The 22,606-nt window shown below is 40.6% G+C and overlaps 2 protein-coding genes across 7 annotated transcripts in view; one reads left to right on the forward strand and one right to left on the reverse strand.

Annotated features, from left to right (window-relative positions):
* LOC144061335 (uncharacterized) overlaps positions 1 to 22,606 on the forward strand; it is a 73,882-nt gene that overhangs the window by 27,908 nt on the left and 23,368 nt on the right. For 2 of the 6 annotated variants that reach the window (XM_077581687.1, XM_077581688.1), the window contains exons 3-4: positions 6,339 to 6,390; positions 13,342 to 13,453. In XM_077581687.1, the coding sequence (XP_077437813.1) occupies positions 6,339 to 6,390; positions 13,342 to 13,453 (164 nt within the window). Of the gene's footprint in view, positions 1 to 6,338; positions 6,391 to 11,492; positions 11,587 to 13,341; positions 13,454 to 22,606 lie in introns of those variants that run through there. The other 4 variants (XM_077581689.1, XM_077581691.1, XR_013296165.1 and 1 more) reach the window with 4 other exon arrangements.
* LOC144061333 (protein FAM53B-like) overlaps positions 19,626 to 22,606 on the reverse strand; it is a 30,425-nt gene continuing 27,444 nt past the window's right edge. The window contains exon 5 of the mRNA XM_077581685.1: positions 19,626 to 20,651. Coding sequence (XP_077437811.1) covers positions 20,352 to 20,651 — 300 coding nt within the window. The 3' untranslated portion in view covers positions 19,626 to 20,351. The remainder of the gene's footprint in view (positions 20,652 to 22,606) is intronic.

Here is a 22,606-nt window from a genome sequence, read left to right on the forward strand (position 1 = left end):
GCACAGTATACGGGAGCTCATTTTTGTATATCCCGCCATTTGTCAGAAGAGGGCGCTGTGTGCTTAAGGTTCTTTGGACTAACAGAAAGGACATGTTCTTTTTTGTTGTTGTAATTATCGGTAAATTTGATAAGTAATATTTTACTTGTCAGTAATTATAGTTTAAAGGTATGACATGATTTTGCCCATATTTTTTGCTGCATCATTACCCATAACTAAAAGTCCAAATATTTTTTTATTCCTTAACAAAAGAAAAAAAAAAGCACTATAAAATTATTTTGTAAGAAAATTGTGTTTTTAGTGTCAATACATTTTTGTGCACTAACTCCAAAGTAAAAAAAATAAAATAATTTTGTGGAATGATGCCATCTGCTGGCTCGTCACGGTAGTGCGCTGTTTCACCCTTTCTCACATTAGCATGTGAGCGATAATTAAGGAGGCCTGTTTGCAGTTGACATGTCAAACGCCTGCCCACACAGAAACACACACACACACACAAGCATACACAGACATGCTCACACACACACTCCTGTCACCTGTGTTTGTTAAACATTAGCGGCATCATCAGGCTGGGTCATTTCAGTAATTAAAGGATGGCTGACTGGCATGTTATGACACACACACACACACGTGCCTCCTTACTAAGTATCAGAATGGGTGTGCAAACACTGCAGGGCGCAGATGAGGAATTAAAAACTCTTGTTTATGCAGTTGAATTTTGCTGCCCATCAGAGGGTCCGCAGCAACCTGATGAAGGCTTCCTGCTGAGGAGCGTTGATGTTGGCCGGAGACTCAACACTTTTTGTTGGAATGAGCTCACAAAGCGCAAAGGTACTTTTACCAAAAGCAAAACAAAAAACACAAAAACATGGCTGTATTGTCAGTTTTGTTATGGTTTATACACATAGTGATAATCAGGCCAAATGTAAGCATTTGCCCTCCATTTTGATCAAAGGCAGCAACGGTTTAGAATGTCTGCAAGATTATACCGAGTGATGTGGTGTGGGGTGTGTTGAGTGTTTTTTTTGGTTTCCCCTCTCTGATCTGCTACGGCCAACAATCGTAAATATTAAACCTGTTCAATATTCACAATAGTAAATCATTATGTGGGTCTTGAACACTGAGTTGGGCCAAGCCACGGGTTCCGGGATTGTGATGTGAAGTGGAAGTGACAGTGAATGATTTCAAAATGTTACTTAAATTGTTACCAGATACATAAGTTTGTCACTTCCACTGCCAATCCCCCTGCGAATTATAAACTAATAAGGATAAAGCAACCTCTCTCTCTCTCTCTCTCTCTCTCTCTCTCTCTCTCTCTCTCTCTCTCTCTCTCTCTCTCTCTCTCTCTCTCTCTCTCTCTCTCTCTCTCAATTAGATAAATAGATAGATATTTCACTTAGCTGTGTGGCTACACGTATTGCACATACCAGAAACCGACAGGACAATGAAAAGCAGATTTAAAGGGGAAGTCAACCCCCCCCAAAAAATTCTTGACAATAATGTTATATGTGACTCACTAGTCTAAACATGACATTCTGATTAATATTACATTTGTGGAATATGAGTTAAGCAGCAATATCCAGCGCAGCTTCAGAAAACAGGTGAGCAGTGATTGGTCGTTGCCTGAGCAACATTGATGTCATCTTCAGTCGACAGCAAGTGGCAAAATGGCCGCCCCCCTGAGATGGACTAAAACGGCTGGATTTTGCTTCATAACTCTTATTCCACAAATGTAATATTAATCAGAAAGTCATGTATAGACTAGTGAGGTCACATATAACATATTGTCAAGATTTGTTTAAGGTTGACTTCCACTTAAAAAAAAAAAAAAAAGTATATTTCGTGCTCTCTACTTTCTTTCCTAGCTCATCAAACAATATGCTTCACTTTTGGATAATGTGTGAACGTCATCACGCCACCCCCAAGACAAGCTGGCGATGTACTTTCTTTGAGCGAAAGGCATGTGTTGTCTCTCTCATTATCTTTATTCTGCTTCAATTGCTGCGTATTGTGCTTGGCGCCGGCCGAACTGGCTCTGCAGAATCCTATCAGGGTTACTGCTTCCCTCCCACAAGACGTCTCGATGCCAAAGACGCAAGACAGATGACTGCCACTCGCATGTAGAGTGCACACATGCTTCTGTTGCATGTGTTTCGCGTTAGTGGCTTCTTTGGTTCTGCTCGACTCCCCCTCGCTATTTGGATTCAGTCGCGGTCTCGACTTCAACTCCGAGCCTCATTCAAACACTCCCATCTCGACACCGAGGTGCCGTCCTTTGTGTTGTCCTGTTCCCATAACATCCCTTGGACCTTGTCCAGGTCTGGCACCCGTTTCCCTGTCCTCCCACCCCTTCTCAGACCTTGACTCATGCTTATTATACCCCCCCCCCCTTCCCCTCCCCCCCTCACACAACCTTCCCTGGGGGCCACCCAAATTGAGAAAAGCAGACTCCCCGCCCCCACATCTACTTGCCATTGACCCTCTAAGACCACAACAGGAACCACATTCTTTCCTTTGTGGCCCGTCTTTCATCCTTGGCCACCAGAAATAACCTGCGAGGGGAACATTGTGTGGTAGAGAGGCTGTTGCTTTTGTTCAGGTTGTGCCACAACGTGTTGATAAAACCTTTGTGAACGGTCAAATGTAGCTGCTTTGATTGAACACTAGGTGGCAGCCTTGGTAGAACACATTGCGCAAGCTTCTTGAAGTCAACCTTAAACATTTCTTGACCTCACTAGTCTAAACATGGCATTCTGATTAACTCTTTGACTGCCAGACGTTTTCAGAAAAGGGATGCCGTGGGTGCCAGCCGATTTTAAGCATTTTGACTGATCTTTCAAGGTCCATAGAAAATTATGTGTTTGGACTATGGAAACGCACATACTGCCAAAAAAAGATTGGACTCTCATCTTCCATCAGAAAAAAAAGTTTGTTTCTACCTTATTCCGTTTTTGAGTAATCAACAATAGAAAATGGTTATTTTCACCTGTTTTGAAAAAAAAACGTCTTAACGTCTTTGGCACTCCTCCATAGGATTTTACTAAACGTTATTTAACGTTTTTGGCAGTCAAAGAGTTAATATTACATTTGTGAATAAGACTTATGAAGCAAAATCTAGCCATTTTTAACCATCTCAAGGGTCGGCCATTTTGCCACTTGCTGTCGACTGAAGAGGACATGAGTGTTGCTCAGGTAACGACCAATCACAGCTCACCTGCTTTCTGAGCTCTGATTGGTTGTTACCAAGGTTATTTTAGTTAACTAACGAAAAAACAAACTAAAAAAAATAGCATTAATTCGTTAATGAAATAAAATCTTGAATAAAAGGCTTTTTAAAAAACTAAAGCTAACTGAAACTACATTTTATGTTTTACAAAACTAACTACAGTAAAACTAACTATTATTATAACGAAAATGTCAGTTTTAGTCTTTGGTAATTAATTTAATACAGGGGCCTTTGAGGATGATTTTAAATGTGATTTTAAGTATATTTATTATGATATGAAACTCCAGCTCAACGTCATGTTTAAAGTCAGCCGTTACGTCGGGTTTGTAAAAACTGTCACTCGTGTTGACCCAGAGGCAACGGCAGCAGCCTGCCAGACGCAGCGAGACAGGATCTAACAGGACAAGACAGTACAAGGTGTGGTGTGTGTTTATTTTGTTAGCTAGGCTTCCTTCATCACACACGCACTTCCTGCAATAGCGATAACCCCATTGGAATGGCCGTAAACATCGAGCCTATTCTTTGCAACGGAGGACGGCTCCATTTGAGACATTGCGGAATGGCAGTAGTAGTAAGTGAAAAATTAAGGACACGTGAAAATCACATGTAAACGATCCAGTCAAAAATGTCTTGACTTTTAAGGTTACAGTAGTTTGGTGAGAACACAGTGCATATGGACTCCACTTTGCCTGTATGCGCTTTCAAAAAAAAAAAAAAAATGTTTTTGATGCATCTCAAAAAAGTCCGATTGGATTCCACGTACCTCGACGCACTCTACAATTTCTAGTCCTCCCAATTTAAAGACAAAACGTTTTTGAAAAGTTTTCGATGCACCTCAGAATATTGTAGTGCGTATGAACTCGACGTACCTACCTAGCTGTATGTGCTCCTTACAATGGCTGCTCATGCAAATCAAAAGTTGAGACATTATTTTTGCAGTTCGTAATACAATGTCTGGTCCTCCCATTCGAAAGTCAAACTATGATTTTAAACCTATTTGATGCATCTCCAAATATTGTGTATGAACGCCCACCTATCTGTATGCGCTCCTAACATTTCTTCATCCCCATTAAATATTAGTGTGTGTGAATTTCACATACCTGTATGCATTCCCTACAAAGTAATGTCCTCCATCTCAAACTTGAAACTTTTAATTTTTAAAAGCTTTTAATGCAACTCAAGTGTATATATCAACTCCACATCCCTGTATGTACTCCCTACAATGTATTTTTCATATTACAAGTCAAACCATTATTTAAAAAAAAAACTTTTTCATCCTCTCAAATCAGTGCAATATGAATGCAACATAACCGTCTTGTGTCAGATCCCATTAGGTTAATCGGTAGTGGCTAATGAAATGGCCCGAGTGTGAGGTCTCATTCTAGAGTAAAGCCAAAGCCAAAGCCAAATCTATGGCTGCTATTCACATTAAGGACAAGCTCAATAACTCTTTTAAAAGACGCATGGCTGTGATACAGAACATGTGTTGAGGAAAACCTCCCCATCCGTATTGCACAAAAGGAGAAAGAGCAACGTTTTTGATCGCACGCTCTCTCTTAAACCTTCAATTTTCACATCAGGCACGCTACTCAATACCCAACCCCCCCCCACCCCCCCTTTCTGCTTGACAGCTTGAGTTGGACTCACCGCCAACAATCACCCACAAAATAAACTGCTCGAAGGTGTGGAGGCCTACTGGGGGAAAAAAAGAAGTCGTGTATAAAAACAAGCTAGGTCAGGAAGCCTGGAGTCGATCCAGTCAAGGGATCAATGATAAGCTGACACGCATTTCAGAAAACACAATTTTAATGACTACTATTCCCTTTTCATGAAACAGTAATTATCTGTAAGATTTATGACGTTAATGTCCATCAGTCAGTGTTTACAAGGTTGTGTGATGTTGGAAAGTTACTCTCCGTTGGCATCTGTCCAAATCTTAATTGCACGTTTTTGTTTCTTTTACAAGCTTACTGGTAGTAGGAAAGCTGTGTTTTGATATGTTGCAGTCCTCATGCATCGGGGCAAGTTGCGGCGGCGGTGAGAGAGCCGTATGATCCAGCAGATGATGTCGTCATTGCTTGTTTATGAGTTTTCAATCAAATCAGGATTGTGTATAGGATTGTTTGCAACTGGTGGCAGCTCTAGTATTTTTGCTTCAGGTGAAATGGTACACAAATTGTAGAGGATGGCTCCAATTGACATGCATTTGTGTTGATGCAGATCTGGAAACTGTTACCAGATACCCAAAAAAGATGGTTCCAATTATCGGTACTAAAAGGCTGAAGGAGACCCCTTTAGATTTCATTCCGAGCGCAGACACAGGAACTGTGATGGAAGGCACACACAAAAAAAAAAGATGGATCCCATTTACAAATGTGCCAAAGGAGACTGCGTTAAATATCATTGTGAATGCAGACCCCAAAAGATGTCTCCAGTTGCCTCATGGGAAAAGGAACTTCCGATGGCGTTAAATTCTGGTGTGAAAGAAAATCTAGCAATTGTAATGGAAGACCCTGAAAAAAATGGCTCCGGTTGACCCAAAGAAGATCACATTAAATTCCAAAGTGAAAGCAGATCCAGGAATTGTAAGTGAAGCGTGAAGACTTTAACTCTTTGACTGCCAGACGTTTCAGAAAAGGGATGCCGTGGGTGCCAGCCGATTTAAGCATTTTTGACTGATCTTTCAAGGTCCACAGAAAATTATGTTTTTGGACTATGGAAACACTCATACTACCAAATGAAAGATTGGACTCTCATCTTTCATCAGAAAAAAAAGTTTGTTTTTACCTTACTCCGTTTTTCAGTAATCAACAATAGAAAATGGTTAGTTTCACCTCTGTTTTGAAAAAACGTATTTTAACGTCTTTGGCACTCCTCCATAGGATTTTACTAAACGTTATATAACGTTTTTGGCAGTCAAAGAGTTAAAAAGAGACACGATTGCATTGAATTTCAATTTGAATGCAGATCCAGAAATTATGACTTACGACCCGCAAAATGATTTGACTTATGAGCCATAGAACAACACATGAGTATGGATTTAGTAAAAAAAATAAAATAAATAAATATGGAGGATAGCACAACAGTAACAACAATGATCTTCTGTCTTTAGCGTCTTCGACTCATGTCCTGGAACCTGAACATCAATCGGAGGAAGCTGTTTGGTAAATATTTTGATCCGGATAAATGTCTCTTTTACGCACATCACAAAAGCAATAGCTGGTGTTTGAGATCCACTGTCTAAACAGCAAACAAAAACAAAAAAGTAAGCCTTGTGGCTTTTTTATTCGGCTTTTACGTCCATATGGCTGCACTTTAAAAGTGGTGGAGACTTCTGGTGGGGGAGCGGTCATATGACACACATTTGAAAACACTTTGTGGTCTCTTTGTGGTGGCGACAAACACCGTTACGGCCTCTGTGATATGCACATGCAGATAAAACAGTCGATGGAAGAAGTTTGCTTTTTTATCATATGATGTGCTGTCGACGGTCATAAGAAAAAAACAATTAATTCCACAGAATAATAATGCAAAAAGTCATATGATTGAAATTGCACTTTTTTGGGGGGGGGGGGGGGGGGGGGACTGTATCCTTTAATTTTTGTCCCCAAATTTAAATTTTATTCTACAAAATATAACGTATATTCTGAAAATTGCGTGTTGCTGTGCGTACATTCCAACTTTTCCTCACAATTCCTGTTTTAATCCTGCCTTTTTTTCCCTCCTTGTACTTACAACTCATATTTGTATTTTTCGTCCGAGTGGCCCTCATTGTTCTGGGCTTTTCCTTTTTTTTTTTTATTATTAATAAATTGTTCCCAGCGAATGTTAGGGAAGAGGAGGGTTACATGTGACAGGGGTCAGTCAGGGCATTTTCGACGTAAGTAAAAATAGGACAATTCAATTAGGGCACATTCAATGTGAAAAGTGAAGCCAATCTCCAAGCAAACACGAGCCGCCTTTGAAGCCGTTAAATTGCATTTTCTCCGCTATCGCAAAAAGGCGAGGCCTTCTTTTTACACATGAGGGTTTACTCTGTCAACACAAAGAGCATCTTTGTTGTTTTTATCAGCAACGAGAGAAGAAAGGGCTGATTGGAAACAGAAATAGAACGAGGTTTGTAAGAGTGACTAATGCCGAAAAGTGGAGTGAAAGCTCATAAAACTCGTGACACCTAATCAATCCCTCGCTGACGTCTTGCATGCTACACAGGTAGCCACCCTTTAACAAGGCCTGTTCACATGTTAACATTTTACTGATGCAACATCACCGTACGACAGCCAACAAGGACTTTCTTTGTTTATCCGTTGACTTACATCAGTGCGATTTGGATCTCGGTGCCATTAGATGGCCTTCCATGTACGCACGCATGTAGAATGTATAAACATGCTGATGTGGCACTATTATGTGTCATTTTCATGATTGCTCCGGACCGGCCTCGAACCTTGTTCCTAAAACTTCTTAATTTCTCTCATAGGATGAATAAAGTCTAGCCAGTATCTAAAAGTACTTGCGGGGAAAAAATCGAGTGTTGTTGAATGCTTCGCCTGCATGCGTTGCGACCGTTTGTGTTCAAAAAGTTGTTCAAAAAGTTTTCTAGCTCGGCCTCGCACCCTAACTGCGTTTGCGATTGCTTTACTGTTTTAGAAGTGAATCCTTTCAAAAATATATACGTTACTTTCATATACTGATAAAATGTCTTTACCCATCTCGAAATGGGAGACAGACTTGTCTATTGCACCGGAACCTGACTTTTGGATTCAAGTTTGTGAAAACGCATTTAAAATGACAAAACACACAAATTTACAACTTATCCAATATAAAATTATTCACAGAACATACATTACTCAATATATGATGAAGAAAATGGGACTCTCAGACTCCGACATTTGTCTCCAATGCTTACAAAACACTACAGACACTTATGTTCATGCTTTATGGTTATGTACTCCGGTTATGTATTTCTGGACTAAAGTCTTAGAAAAACTTTCCGCTATTTTGGACTGTAGGATACCTTTATCTCCAAACTTGTGTTTGCTAGGTGACCTAACAACAACTGACTTACCACATAAACAATTTCAATCTACACTTGTAGCCCTTACTATCGCTAAAAAAACAATTCTTGTTAACTGGAAAAATAAACAAACTCTGAATATCGACCAATGGTCTAACCTCCTCATAAATCACATTTTAATGGAAAAAATATCTGCCTCAAATAAAAACCAAATATCAAAATTTATAGAAACATGGTCTACGTATATAGAATTTTTTAACCTAATTCTGGTTACTTAATTCTGTCTGTTAGCGAGAGCCACTACATCGTGATAACTTACATTGATGTTTCTGCATTTGGCAATTTATTATTATATTATATTATTAGTATGGGATTTTTTTTAATGGGCTTTAGGTGAACTGATGAATACACACACGCTCGCACGCACGCACGCACACACACACACACACACACACACACACACACACACGTACATACACATACTCACCCACATACAAAAAAAAAGTATATATATATATATATATATATATGTGTGTATATATATATGTATATGTATTTAAAAAAAAAACATTTATTAAATTTTTTTTAATTAAAAAAAAAAAAAAGAAGTGAATCCCAAATCAATTCGAAGTGAATCCCAAATCAATTCGAATGGGTTACGAATTTACTTTTGACAAAAAACAATTGCATTGCATTGGGTGTTAGCATTTAGCTAGCAGGAAGTTAATCTGGTTTTGATTAAATATACAAGATTTCATTCTGTGTCTTATCTTTAGTTTTGTAGTAAACTTTTATTTAACATTTAAAGAATCTTTTTTTAATGAATTCACAATAAGCAATTGCCCGAATGATGGCTTGTATCAAAAACCTTGTAAATCTGGTCATTCAAATCTCAAGGCACCACTGTGTTGTTTTCATGAATCTAAATATTGTAAGCCACAAAGCAAGCTCAGATTCCGGTAAAAGTCGCAAATGAGTTTGTGGTGGGATGTTTTCACATCATAACCTCTGACTGTTATTGTAACTTCAAAATATAAGAATGGCTTGCGCGCGTGTTTGTGTGTGTGTGTGTGTGTGTGTGTGTAAATGAGCTGCTCTCTCACGGCTCAAGCCAAGAAGTATATGCCAACCCCCCCTCCATGTCCTCCTCCTGCTGCTGGCCTTGTGTTTGTTTATTTACACTTACAGTGGATAGAAATCACAACAGTCGAAAAAACAACTCTTCCTCCTTTCATTCCACTTCTTCATGAGGCCCGCGGAGGCCATCCGAGCCAGTGTCCCGTGTTAGGCGGGTTGCTCCCCGGAGAGCGAGCCCGCCATAATAGACGGGGTGGAGCGGGGTTGTGGGGCTTTCCAATCCCCACCGGAGTCCTTAGAAGGCCTCGGTAAAACGGCATTGCGCTCAATTTCAAAAACCAGCGTACACATCATCAGATGACGGCTGAAGAATGCCTTTTGTGGCTGTCTCGCGCTGAAGTCGGCTGGGAAATCCTGCAAGCCAGCCTTGGAAATGTGCACAGCGTGTTGTGCACGTCGTAACACCGCTCGCTGCATTGTTGCGTCACACACTCGCTCACTCGACTCTTTTACTTTATTTCTCTTTTCTTGTTGGATGTGGGAAGCATTGTACCCAAGATTCAAACCCTAAGCCTAGGAATTGCAAGGCCGACATGCGAACCACTAACCCACCGTGCTACCCGTGTATGTATTTATTAGGCCTATCCCTGAAGGACTCAGATAAACACTTGAGAATGGACTTTCACCTTGGGAAAATGTTCTACATAGGGAAGTCGGCTACCGTTCCTTCCTCCAACACTCCCTGCATCTCCCTTATCAAGACTAATGATGAAGTCGTCCAATTCTCAGACGGGCGTGAAGTGCATCTCCAAACAAAAGCGCCCGGCACTGTTTGATCGCCGCGCACACGGATGGCACGCAAGCGGCCCCACGCTCGCAGAGCACACACGCCGTGTGTATCTGTGTCTTTTGTGTGACTTGCTTAACCAGGCTTGACAAACATTTGGTTACAAAAGGCTCAAGGCCTATTTGATTTTCAAAACAGACAAAATTCTTAATGTCTCTGGAAAATATGTATACAGGGTAATAGTTTATTGTAAAAATGAATTAAAAGTTAATTCTCATTTGTAATTAATTTACTTGTAATTGATTTCATTGCTATGAACTAACCAGTTATTTACTAATATAAAAACTATATATATATATATATATATATATATATATATATATATATATATATATATATATATATATATATATATATATATATATATATATATATATATACACATGATAAATATATACATGATAAATGTAGAAAAATGACAATTAATCTACTAAATATGTACTAGTTAATTAGTTAAAAAAACATTTTAATTATTATTATAAATATTTATTATTAATAAATTGTACTATTTTAAGGACTGGTATATTAAAAGTACACCAATTTATGTAAAGAGGAAGTCAACCCTCCCAAAATATTTGTGACAATAATATGTTCATATACACATGATAAATGTAGAAAAATTACAATTAATCTACTAAATATGTACTAGTTAATTAGTTAAAAAAAAAAACATTTTTATTATTATTATAAATATTTATTATTAATAAATTGTACTATTTTAAGGACTGGTATATTAAAAGTACACCAATTTATGTAAAGAGGAAGTCAACCCTCCCAAAATATTTGGGACAATAATATGTTCTATGCAGCCCCACTAAATATGGTATTTTGGCTAATATTGCGTTAGTGGAATATGAGTTAAGCAGCGAAATCCAGCTGTTTTTACCCATCTCAGGGGGCGGCCATTTTGCCACTTGCTGTCGACTGAAGATGACATCAATGTTGCTCAGGTCTCAGGTAACAACCAATCACAGTGCAGCTTCAGAAAACAGGTGAGCTCTGATTGGTTGTTACCTGAGCACTGAGCAGCATGTCATCTTCCGTCGACAGCAAGTGGCAAAATGGCCGCCCCCCTGAGATGGATAAAAATAGTTGGATTTTGATTCATAACTCATATTTCAAAAAATTTAATATTAATCAGAATGTCACGTATAACATATTAATGTCAAGAAATGTTTATGGTTGACTTGCACTTGAATGTGATTTGAATTTTAATAAAACAGATGAAAATGAATATAAACATTGACATTTAAGAATTTTAGGGGTGAGGGGGGAATAATATAGCAAATATGGAGCTAAACCCTTTGCAGTGTTTGCTTACCTTACAGCCAAAGGCGGCCTATTGTCGCTGGGTTCCCCCCCGCTGCATGTGGACCTTTTCGCACAATGACTCATGTTTGACATTGACTGCGAGGATGAAAAGGCGGAGTGAAAACACGAGACTAAACGCCGGCGGATGAGCGTGTACAGTAAGCCTCAATCTCAGTGTCACCTTCTATACACGAGGCTTTCAATGTCATTGGACCTGAAAGGATTTTCTGGGCTGGGAGGAAAAAAATGCTGGACACATGATAGCTTTATCAATGCTTTTCTAAGCCGACTAATGGTCCTCCTTCCCAGCCAGATCAAACACGACTATCTCGACCTATCCTTGACTCTGAACCACACCAACGCCTTTTGCGCCCATTCACACAGATTAGTGTTCGGTGGGAAATCTTGAGCAGGAAGCTTCTGTCTCTAGTATGTGAACTTATCAAATTAAATGCTTTCGTTGCCAAAATGAATGTAAAAAAAACTGCCACTTTTTTAACTCTCAAATTTTCGAGTTTTTGTGGCAAAATTACGAGAAAAAAATTTTGTGTGGCAAATTTGCACGTTTTTTGCTCTGAATATTACCCCACCTCTGTAAAAAAAAAAATATATATACGTGGCCCTAATACGCCTTCGTAAATCATTACATAACGACTGTCTTTTTTTTCCTTTTTTTTTTTTGCTAGCAGAAGTCAGATTTAATGTGGACCCAGTTTATCAGTTTCATATCCATTGGCTATCTTGCCACTAGCTTAATGTCTGCGTTGATAACATCTCCCAGCGCTGCCCTCTCGTCTGCACATGTTTACAGATGTGTGACGGAGGCATGCAGGCGCCTTTCCTGTGCACGCCCGCATTACAACAACTCGCCACCGCCGCCATTAGCGATTATCCTCGCTTCCAATGTGGAATCCACACGCGATGCAAATGTCCTGAGGTTTCCTCACCATCAACACAAAAGTGGATTGACTGAATGAGTGCCTTTAAGGGGCGCGACCTAGACAGTGACGTCGGGAGGTGCAAAGAAAAAAATACAAACAATTTAAGACATTTAAAAGCAAAGTAAAGAAATAAAAAGTAGAAGTAGCAAAATTACTAAAAGAACAGAGTGCAAGAAAACTATTTTGTAAAATTTGATTACATTTGGGTTATCTTATTCCATTTGCATGCAGCGTAACAGCTAAATGCTGATTCACCGTGTTTGCTTTGAACTCTGAGTTCCACTAATGAATAAAACTTTGGATGAATGTCGTCCCTGTGGTTCTGATATTTTGGTGTTTTTTTACACAGTGAGTGCCCATCAATGGCTAGCTAGCTAGCATCAGGGGCTAAAGCCAAACTGTGGCAGGGTTTTCACTTTCAGGTGCTAGGTAGCTAGCTAGCTCCCATGGTGCTAGCTAGCTAGCTAGCTCCCATGGTGCTTGTTTACCTGCTAGGGAGCTATCGAGATAGCTAGCTAGCATCAGGGGCTAATGCCAAACTGTGGCAGGGTTTTCACTTTCAGGTGCTAGCTAGCTAGCTAGCTCCCATGATGCTAGCTAGCTAGCTAGCTCCCATGGTGCTTGTTTACCTGCTAGGGAGCTATCTAAATAGCTAGCTAGCATCAGGGCCTAAAGGGTTACTTTCTGGACCTGGAGTTGCCACCTCTGCAATCTGGCAATGAGAACGACGACTGTGTGTTTACGTGCCTACCAGGTTTCACCAAAACGTGGAAATGTGATTGTTTTTGGACCGAGTGTTTGGTTTTACTTGTACTTTGTTTGCACTTCCACACCCAATCTTAAGTCATACTCGTACAAATTGAAATCGTCGTCTTTCAGCTAGGTGCCAGACCAAGGGGTCAATCAGTATCTCTTCTCTCCCCAGGTGGTGGTCACGGTGTTAGGGTCATCTCAGTCCATTCAACCATGAGCAGGCAAGCGGGTCAAAGGTACGGAGACAGCTGTCCGCCTCCATCTTCATCATGGCTGCCTTGTCTGTGAGTAATCTCTGATTTCACTCTGATTGCATCTCCAGAGGCCTGAGTCAGCCATGTTGGCTTTGGTCGCACATACGTGGTCATTCTTCAGATGCTCATGAATTTAGTACACGCATACAGTACATTACTTTGTAGTGTTCATAGCAGTGATATGGAAGGCGTACCAAGAGGTTGAATTTCAAGCTAATTGGATCCCACTGGGGGATATGTGCATAAGATTCATAGTCTAGTCATTTTATTTTATTTTTTATGGATAGATATAGCCCCTTCTGGAGGGTCAACTTTCCAGCGGTTTCTATTGTGTTTTTGTTGTTGTTATTGATGAATGTCACCCCCATCTTCCTCTAACATTACTTGTGTAAGCAAGACATATGCGGAAGATTTAGCTTAGCACTTCTTGCACCGGTATACGTTGACACGTTTGATTAGTGGATACTGCCCGGACCGGACTACATGGCAACATCACGTATGCTCTGAGGTAGGATGGCTCGATCCCAAAACACGGACATTTTTGCGTCTTCTGTACTTTCGGCTTTTATCGTTGCTATGTGCATTTATCGTTTGTGAATTTGAGGTGAAGAATATCGGGTTATTTTTAAGTCAAGTCATCTTTTAAACCAAGTTAACGAATTTCCCAACCACGCTAACTATTAGTGCTAGCATCCGTCCGTCCATCCGTCTTCAATTCCGCTTATCCGGGGTCGGGTCGCGGGGGCAGCAGCTTTAGCAGGGAAGCCCAGACTTCCCTCTCCCCAGCCACTTCACCCAGCTCCTCCGACGGGATCCCAAGGCGTTCCCAGGCCAGCCGAGAGACGTAGTCTCTCCAGCGTGTCCTGGGTCGTCCCCGGGGCCTCCCGCCGGTAGGACATGCCCGGAACACCTCCCCAGGGAGGCGTCCAGGAGGCATCCGAACCAGATGCCCGAGCCACCTCAACTGGTTCCTCTCAACGTGGAGGAGTAGTGCTAGCATGTTACAACAAAAATTATTCATACTTATACTTATTTATGTACACTTTAACTACAATTTTGACTTTTGGGAAGCTGTTAAAAGAAAATAGAGAGCTTATGGAGGGTATTTGGAGAGATCTCAAAATCAAACATCTTGACCACCAGATGTATTTTTAGCCAGTGCTAGCCATGGCTAGCGGCTCACATATATCATAATCGCATTATGTTAAAAGCATTTTTACCATCTTACAATGACAAAATCAAAATGTTCAGAACACACTTTGGTCGACCTTGTCGGTTGCAAATCCTTTCGATTTATCTTTGAAATTCCGGACACTTCTTCGTCTGTTCTCATTCGACATTCCATGGGCCCGTGAACGGCACACAATGTGGGCCACATGACATCATGTGAATGCTGCCTATAGGGGCACAGTTTTATTTGATCGTGTTCAAATGTGGTGTATTAGTACTCAAAAATCGTATCTCTTTCAATCTGTAATGACCTTTTGAAAATAGAAACTTTATTTGTTCATATTCTTGATTCTTGTCCTAATTTGGGATCCTAGTTTCCTGGAAAGTTTCGCTCAAGTTCCAAGTTGTCCAACCACCGAACCCTTCCACTTCAGACAGTCAACTGTAAATAGATATTTCCTTTTCCTGCAGTTATTGTCTTGAGCGTATGACTTGAATTTACAGTATGGTTGAACGAGAGTGAGGGTTGGAGGGAGGGAGGGAGGGAAGCCCCCCTCAGGCAGGCAGCGCTAGTCGACCCAGATTTTATTGATGTGATGGATGGACTTGAACCAGAAACAACACGTCTATTTGAGTCGGTCCATTGTGTGTCACTCGATGCCAGTGTATATGTGTGTGTGCGCTTGTTTCCTCTCAACACGTGTGCGTCCAATGCAAAAACACAGTTTCATAAAACACACACACACACACACACACACACTGGTCTGTTGTGGACTGGGAAATGTTTGGAAGGCATGGCAACCCCTTTCCAAAATGGAATAAAAGCTTGGCAGCAGATGGACTTGTCTGTGGGCCCGTGGCACTCCTTTTTCCTGTAATTGGAGAGCATTTTGTGGGCCTGGCAGGAGCAGTAGTGTCAGGGCCTGTGCAAAAAAAAAAAAAACCTAACAAAAACACTGGATTTAAATGAGTAGCACAGCACATCAACAGCAAACATGTGCACCATCTGCTCCTCATGAAGCTGATTTACAACGCCCGGGTTTCCATCTGCCGAGAGAATATCTCTCACACATTAATGACACGTCGCATTCAGGTGAAGTTTATCAACTGCCATAATCATAAACAATTCCCCTAACTGACAACTTTAGTCAAAGGCGGGTGTGGATGAAGAATTTGCTCTTTTGGAGCACGCGGCATCCAGACGATGTTAATTCATGGAAATTAAGAATGCGGCGGACTAGTGGTTAGCGCGTCTGCCTCACAATTCTGAGAATCATGCAGGCTACACCCTGGACTGGTCGCCGGTCATTCGCAGGGCACATATAGGCAAACGAGTCACATTCACGTTAGATAATGTAATGCTGAAAGAAAACATTTTATAGTGAATACAAAGTAGTCAATGGGTGTGTAGTGTTTCCCAGCATATTCGCAAATCACAATTTGCGGATTTTTCCATTTTCCTATTTGCTTTTTTGTGCTTGAGCCAAAGCTTTCGCTCTATAAAAGTTATTGCTTTACTGCCATCTTGTGGCATCATTAGGCAATTATTAGGGGTGCGCCCAAAAAATCAATTCTCATAAGAATCGCGATTCTCATTTAGTACGATTCAGAATCGATTTTAAATGTCCCCAAATCGATTTTATTTAAATAATTTTATACTGGCTTGCCCTTTATTGGAAGCGCTGTTTATGTTGTACACGATTTGGTCACTTGGGGGCAGTGTGGTTCCACGCGTTCTTATACACTGTTAAATTTGCAGCCACATACGAGAGTAGAAGGAAAAAGTCACGATCAAGTTATGCCAGTAAAAGTGTTTTTTTTTTGCACCATAGGAAGAGCATATGCCATTGAGTAATGTTAACATGCTTCTCTGTATACAATCCTGAAGTGTTTTGTATGACAAGCTGTTCTTTCGAGTGATAAAAGTGCCATGAGTAGCGCGCTAATTAGCGTTAGCGAGTCGGACTGGAGTAGATCATGACGATTCTTTGCACATCCATAAATTGAAGCAGAAATAAATCATTGTCAATCAAATCATTTTGACTCAAAAAATCTTTTTGAATCAAAAATCAATTCTGAATTAATTTGCAGAGCCAAAAACCAGAATCAAATCCAATTGTGAGACAGTCAAAGATTCCCACCCCTAGCAATTATGCTTGCAGATTTTGGATGTTAGTAGCTGTTTGTTTACGGTTAAGCCAAGTCTTTCTATGTGAATGTTCTGAACTCCAATTTTGATCAAGACTACAATCATGCTACGCCATAGTGGGGATTAAGCTCATCTTCCCGTTGTTGGCGTCATGTTGGGCTCCAATGCTGTAATATCCGATGAATTAACAATCAAAGTCACCATATTCAATTTTAAACCACTGAATATAATCCCTCCTTGCATTTTCTTTCGCGCTTATCCGTCTGAAGTCCATGTGTTCGTTTTGATGTTTCCCCTCAATTGTTGTCATGCAAATGTCCTCTCATACTGCTTGGGTCTGAGATTCCCACTCTCGGGGTGGACTGGCACGCGGAACAAAAGCCGGCATTAGGGCACATTTAAGGGATGTAAATCATACTGCGGCGCCGGGCCAGCAGAGGGAAAGGAACGGCATTCACGGGGAGCCATGGTGACAAAGTGTCGGGTGGCACTCTGTCAACTTGGGAGTGGGGAATAGTCAATCAGTGACATGCGACACTGCCGGCCACCTGTCTGACGGCGGTAAGTGTCCAAGAGCACATAAGCACCTACTACGTGCATACAATGCGTGGAGACGAGGCGGGACCGGCCAGCTGTCCCGGTCGCCGACTGAGGAGCTCACAATGTTCCCCTCAGCAAAACATTTTAATCATCCATCCAACTGTTTTCTGTAGTGCTTGTCCTCATTAGGGTTGAGTTGGAGGTTGATTTTGGCAGGGTGCACCCTGGAATGATCATCAGCCAACAGCAGATCCATAAATCATTTGATTTGGTTGCATCTCACTTTTTTTTTTTTTTTTTGCTCCCAAAAACTTATCAATACGTTCTAGTTTAAATAATGCCATGGTCCCAAAAACATATTTATACGTTTTTTTATGCTAGAGCATACAGATGGCTTTGATGCAGCCTCTGACCTGAAGAGGTCGCTTAAAGCAATGGTAGTTATTACCAAAAAAACGGCCAGCAGGTGGCAGCAGAGTATAAGAGATCAACCAGGGCCATGTTGCAACAAGCTCTCAAACGTGGTGCTTTTTGGTGGGATTGCAATGGATGACTGTATTGAGATTTCCATTCATTTCGGTGAGGAAAGATGATTTGAGATGCAAGTGATTTAGCTTACGAGAATGGTCACACAACAAATTAAACTTGTATCTCAAGGCACCACTGTACTTACTGTGTGGGACTTCCTCACTCCTGTAAAGATCCGACAAAACTCTCTCGAGCATCATTCTGATGCCACTCAACGCCTTAAAAGGCAGACGTCCGACATAAAACGACGTCACCATTTTGACCTCGTCTCAAGTCCCCGAAGGGAAGTCGCGGTGCTTTTTTTTTGCTGACAAAGTGAAAGAGAGTTTGCTTTGAAAACACAAATAATGTTTGCCCGCGTGTAATCGAGGCTGCTGTTGATTTGTGTAACGTAGCCTTTCCTGTCTACTTTGGCTTGCTACAATGCTCCCTATTTATAGTAGTTTTGCCTCAGATATTAGCGCTCTGCCTTTGCTCCGTTGCTCATTTCCTGCCGGAGAGGAAACGTGTATGTGTGTGCGTGGTCGGTCTACTGACCTTTGGGATAAGCTGGCGACTGCGCAGCTATTGATAGTAAAGGAGTCGAATCAGTGCTTCTACTTTTTTACCAGTCTTTAAAAAAAATTACACAATTAAGCTGACGTCCCATTACCGAAAACAATTTTCCAGTATTTTGTCAATTTGTCAGTGGTGTGTGTTTGTGTAAGACAACACCTCTTGCTCGCAGATGTCAGAGTTCATCTTTCTCCAAGGCTCGTCGTCGAAGGAAAGGCCGCCGCTGCTTTGGGACATCCTGTTTTTTAATATAAACACTGTAGAGCAGCCGGGGATTTTTCTCCTCGTGTCTGAAAAACAATCTGCAGCCAGCGCCCCACCCCCCTCGCCCCCATCCGGTGCATTTTGATAAGGTTGATACAAGGCTTTAATGCAACTTAAAAAGAGTCGATCTTTTTAAGAAAATAAATCTTTTACATAGTGGCAGCTTCTTGGAGAGACATTAGAGATGTGATAAGATAGCCCCAAAAATACTAGTAATATGTTGCTGGGTGCACTAGAGCAGGAGTTTTTTGGTCCAGAGTCCCCTTAACTCATTTGCTTGCAAAAAAACGTATAAACACGTTCTATTTTAAATATCGCCATGCTCCCAAAGACGTATTTATACAGATTTTTTTTTTTTTTATGCTAGAGCATACAGAAGGTTTTGATGCAGCCTCTGAACTGAAGAGAACACTTGAAGCAATGGTAGTTATTACAAAAACAGCCAGCAGGTGGCAGCAGAGTATAAGAGATCAATCAGGGCCATGTTGCAACAAGCTTTTTTTCCCCAGTGTTTTCACCACATTTGTGAATAATAATGATATTGAAAAATAATAATTAAATAATTTTCAGGCTGCATGCCAAACCTCTAAACTTCATTTGTTTAAAAATGAATAAAGATTACCAGATTTTTTTATTTTTTTTGAACGAATGAAGTTTAAAAAACTTTGTTTAAAAATAAATAAAGATCACCAGATTTTTTTATTTTTTTTAAACGAATGAAGTTTAGAGGTTTGGCATGCACTGAAAATTATTTATAAACTTTCATTCCCTGCAAACTTGCCGGTATTTCTTGAGGAATCAGGATGTAGATGTTTCGGATCTATAGAGTGTTTAGTTTTTCTAATAATCCGATATCATTCCATCTGTCAGTGTCACGTTCACGCTCGCTTGTCATTCTCCTGTTTATTCCTCATTTGCAACTCACAAAACACACTCTTGACTCAGCGCGTTATGCATTCCTTTTCATTTAGCCGAGGGAATGGAAAAAAGACAATCGATGGCGAATGGAGATTTATTTCCACATCCAAGAACCTCCCTCATCACACTCTCACTCCGCATACGTACAGCTCCATCAAAAAACAACAACAACATAGAAATAGAAAAATAAACATTGATATCAGAACTAATCATTTAGGAGTTTAATTCAAATATACAATTTGCTTATGAAGAAACTTAAAAAGAAAGGAAGGAAGTCGATGGCTGTGTTTACATGGACAGCAATAACCAGCTTAGTTTAGGGAATGTTCCTTTATATTATTGTCACGCAGAACTGTTGTAGTTGTTTGAAGTCTGTGCTTTGAATCGGATCCATAATAGGTTGGTTATTATCAAAATATAGTGGCCATGTAAACGCAGCCCATATTTTAAAGCTTATTGAGCCTACATTCAGCAAAGTCAGAGTTGTGTGTCGTAGTATAACGTCGTCCCTGCGTCCACTTTTGAGTTACAGGAAAGAGATGCTAAGCTAAGCTAGCGTTGGAAAGCTCACCAGATGGGAAGGCAGCTGCGGATCTGAGGTTTTTTTTTCTTTTTCTTTTAAGACTATTAACCCCTTACTTTCACACTCCTGAGCAAAAAAAAAAAAAAAAAAAAGTTCAAAATAGTCCCAATGTTTAAAGCAAATATGTCCTCTGCATCCTTTGATAGTCCAACGTCTTTCCCTTTCAACTGAGTGGAGACATTCCTTAACACTTCCAGTCATCAGCGTCCTGAAGATCTGCTTCAATTCCTCTCAATCTGCTCGAGGTCCAGCTCTCCTCCGAGCTGGAAAATGTCCCTGTTTGAGCCGCGGTCGCCCTTCCAGAGGGCGACTTTCCCCCGTGGCGAGCCGGATCTCGAACCCACGCTACACGCCGAGTCGCTGTCCAGTTCCTCGTCGGACGAATCCTCGCCGTCTCTCGTCGCCAGGCCCAGCTCGGTGGTGAATTCCGATTGGCGCTGGCTCGACGCAGGCAGGCTGGATTGGCAGCTATCGAAAAAAGAGAAGCCGGGGCAACTCAAGCTCTGGAAAGTCTGGAGTTGCTGTAAAAGAAAGAAAGTGGACGGCGTTATGTGATTATGTGGAAGTAGCGGTGGTGGGAAGTAATCAAATACCATGTTTGGTATTTATTCCGGTATTAAAAACGGTCAACATTTTAGTCTAGTTTTAGTTAGGTCAATCATTTTACCCCGGCATATTTTTTTGTCAGCAGATAATGTTGAACATTTCAGATCTAAAACAAACTATTTCACATAAAAAAAGTGACAGCAGTGACATGGAGGAATGTGAACCAGGTTGCATTTTATTTTTTTACTCTGTACCTAAGTAAAAAAAAAAAAAAACCATCAGATTCTGAAATGAGTGCAAGAGTTGAATCAGTACTTCAAAGTTTAGTAGATCATTTTTACACAAGTATCTTTACTTCTGTTTTACTACTGAAACTGAGTACTTTTGCCATCTCTGGAAAGTCCTGGCTGGCTAGTACTTTTATTTGGGGGAATTTTCAATTTGAGGTTTTTCCTGTCACTTTTTGTGAGATTAGGTTTCACTTGAAGCAGCCAAAAGCGGCATCCCTGCGTTTCATCGAAATCTTCTTTGCACATGCGAGCACGCGTGCAAAGCCGTGGCCCTTTCATCACGGAAAAGCAAAACCGTGTCGAGTCGCAGAAAGCCGCAAACTGTATCTCGTTTCTTCCGTGTCAAGGCGACTCACTAGCAGGACTTTGGCTCTCGGTTTTGAACACTTGACCTTGGGGACATTCAAGCCGCAAACGCGTTCTATCCCGAGTTACCCTGACACTGTATGAACACCGAGCTCCTCTTTTGACATAAGACAGACAAAGCAGTGGTGTGAAGGACAAAAAAACATCCTCAAACTGTTTCTAATAAAGAATGAAGCTATCACAGTCACAAATCAAATGTACCTTAAATGTGTTTCATCAATCATGCATTTGTTGTGCTTTTGAGACGAGCTACAAACGAGATGTCCGTGATGTGATGTCACTTCATTTACATGGCGTGGCATGATGTGGTTGACGGATGTTATTCATTGTGCCAGTGAGAGGAGTTATGAGGAAGAGTTGCGAGACACGAGGAAGTGATTTCGATACTAGACTAAGTGCAATTTCTGCTGAAAGCTGAACGCTGATGAAGTAAATTGAAAGATGCGTTATGTGAAAATGACAAAGTATTAATTGTAGTTGAAAGATAAATGACACGTGAACTGCATTTCAGCTCTACTTTCGGCATTCCCCCAAAGTTGATATAAGTGAGAGTTGTTATGCGATATGACTGAGTTGCAAGGTGGTCACCTTTCCTCAAGACAAATATCGTTATAGTTCGGAATTTAGCTGCTCTGCGTTTTGTGTAACTCAACACCGGTAACAGACTTGAGCATTTAGGAGAGCTTTTTAGTATATGCCATCAGCGATTTCCAGAAAATGTTTGAACTCATTTGCTCCCAAAAACGTATTTACACGTTTTTCTGTTTCATGCTAGAGCATACAGAAGGCTTTGATGCGCCCTCTGACCTGTGGTGGTCGCTTAAAGCAATGGTAGTTATTACAAAAAAAAAAAACGGACAGCAGGTGGCAACAGAGTATAAGAGATCAACCAGGGCCATGTTGCAATAAGTTTCTTTTCCCCACTGTTTTCAACAAATTTGTAAATAATGATGAAACTTAGCTATATTCTAATGCTAATTGCTGCAAAACGGAAACAGATACAAATATACTTTTTTTCTGATGAAAGATGAGACTAATCTTTCTTTTGGTAGGTCCCAAGTTTTTATAGCAATGGAACACAATATTCTGTGGGCCTTGCAAAATCAGTCAAAATCCGGTAAAACAGCCGGGAGCGAAGGGGTTTACTTCAGTGAAAATTCACCTAAAAGTTAACATAAGTCAGTTATTCATGAGACGTTAATATTAACAGAACAAATGTAAAACATTACAAGAATAAGTTGTAATTTTACGAGAATGTTGTACTTGTAAAGGTT

This window comes from Vanacampus margaritifer, chromosome 12, assembly GCF_051991255.1.
Source record: "Vanacampus margaritifer isolate UIUO_Vmar chromosome 12, RoL_Vmar_1.0, whole genome shotgun sequence".
In the NCBI taxonomy this organism is placed as follows: Eukaryota; Metazoa; Chordata; class Actinopteri; order Syngnathiformes; family Syngnathidae; genus Vanacampus; species Vanacampus margaritifer.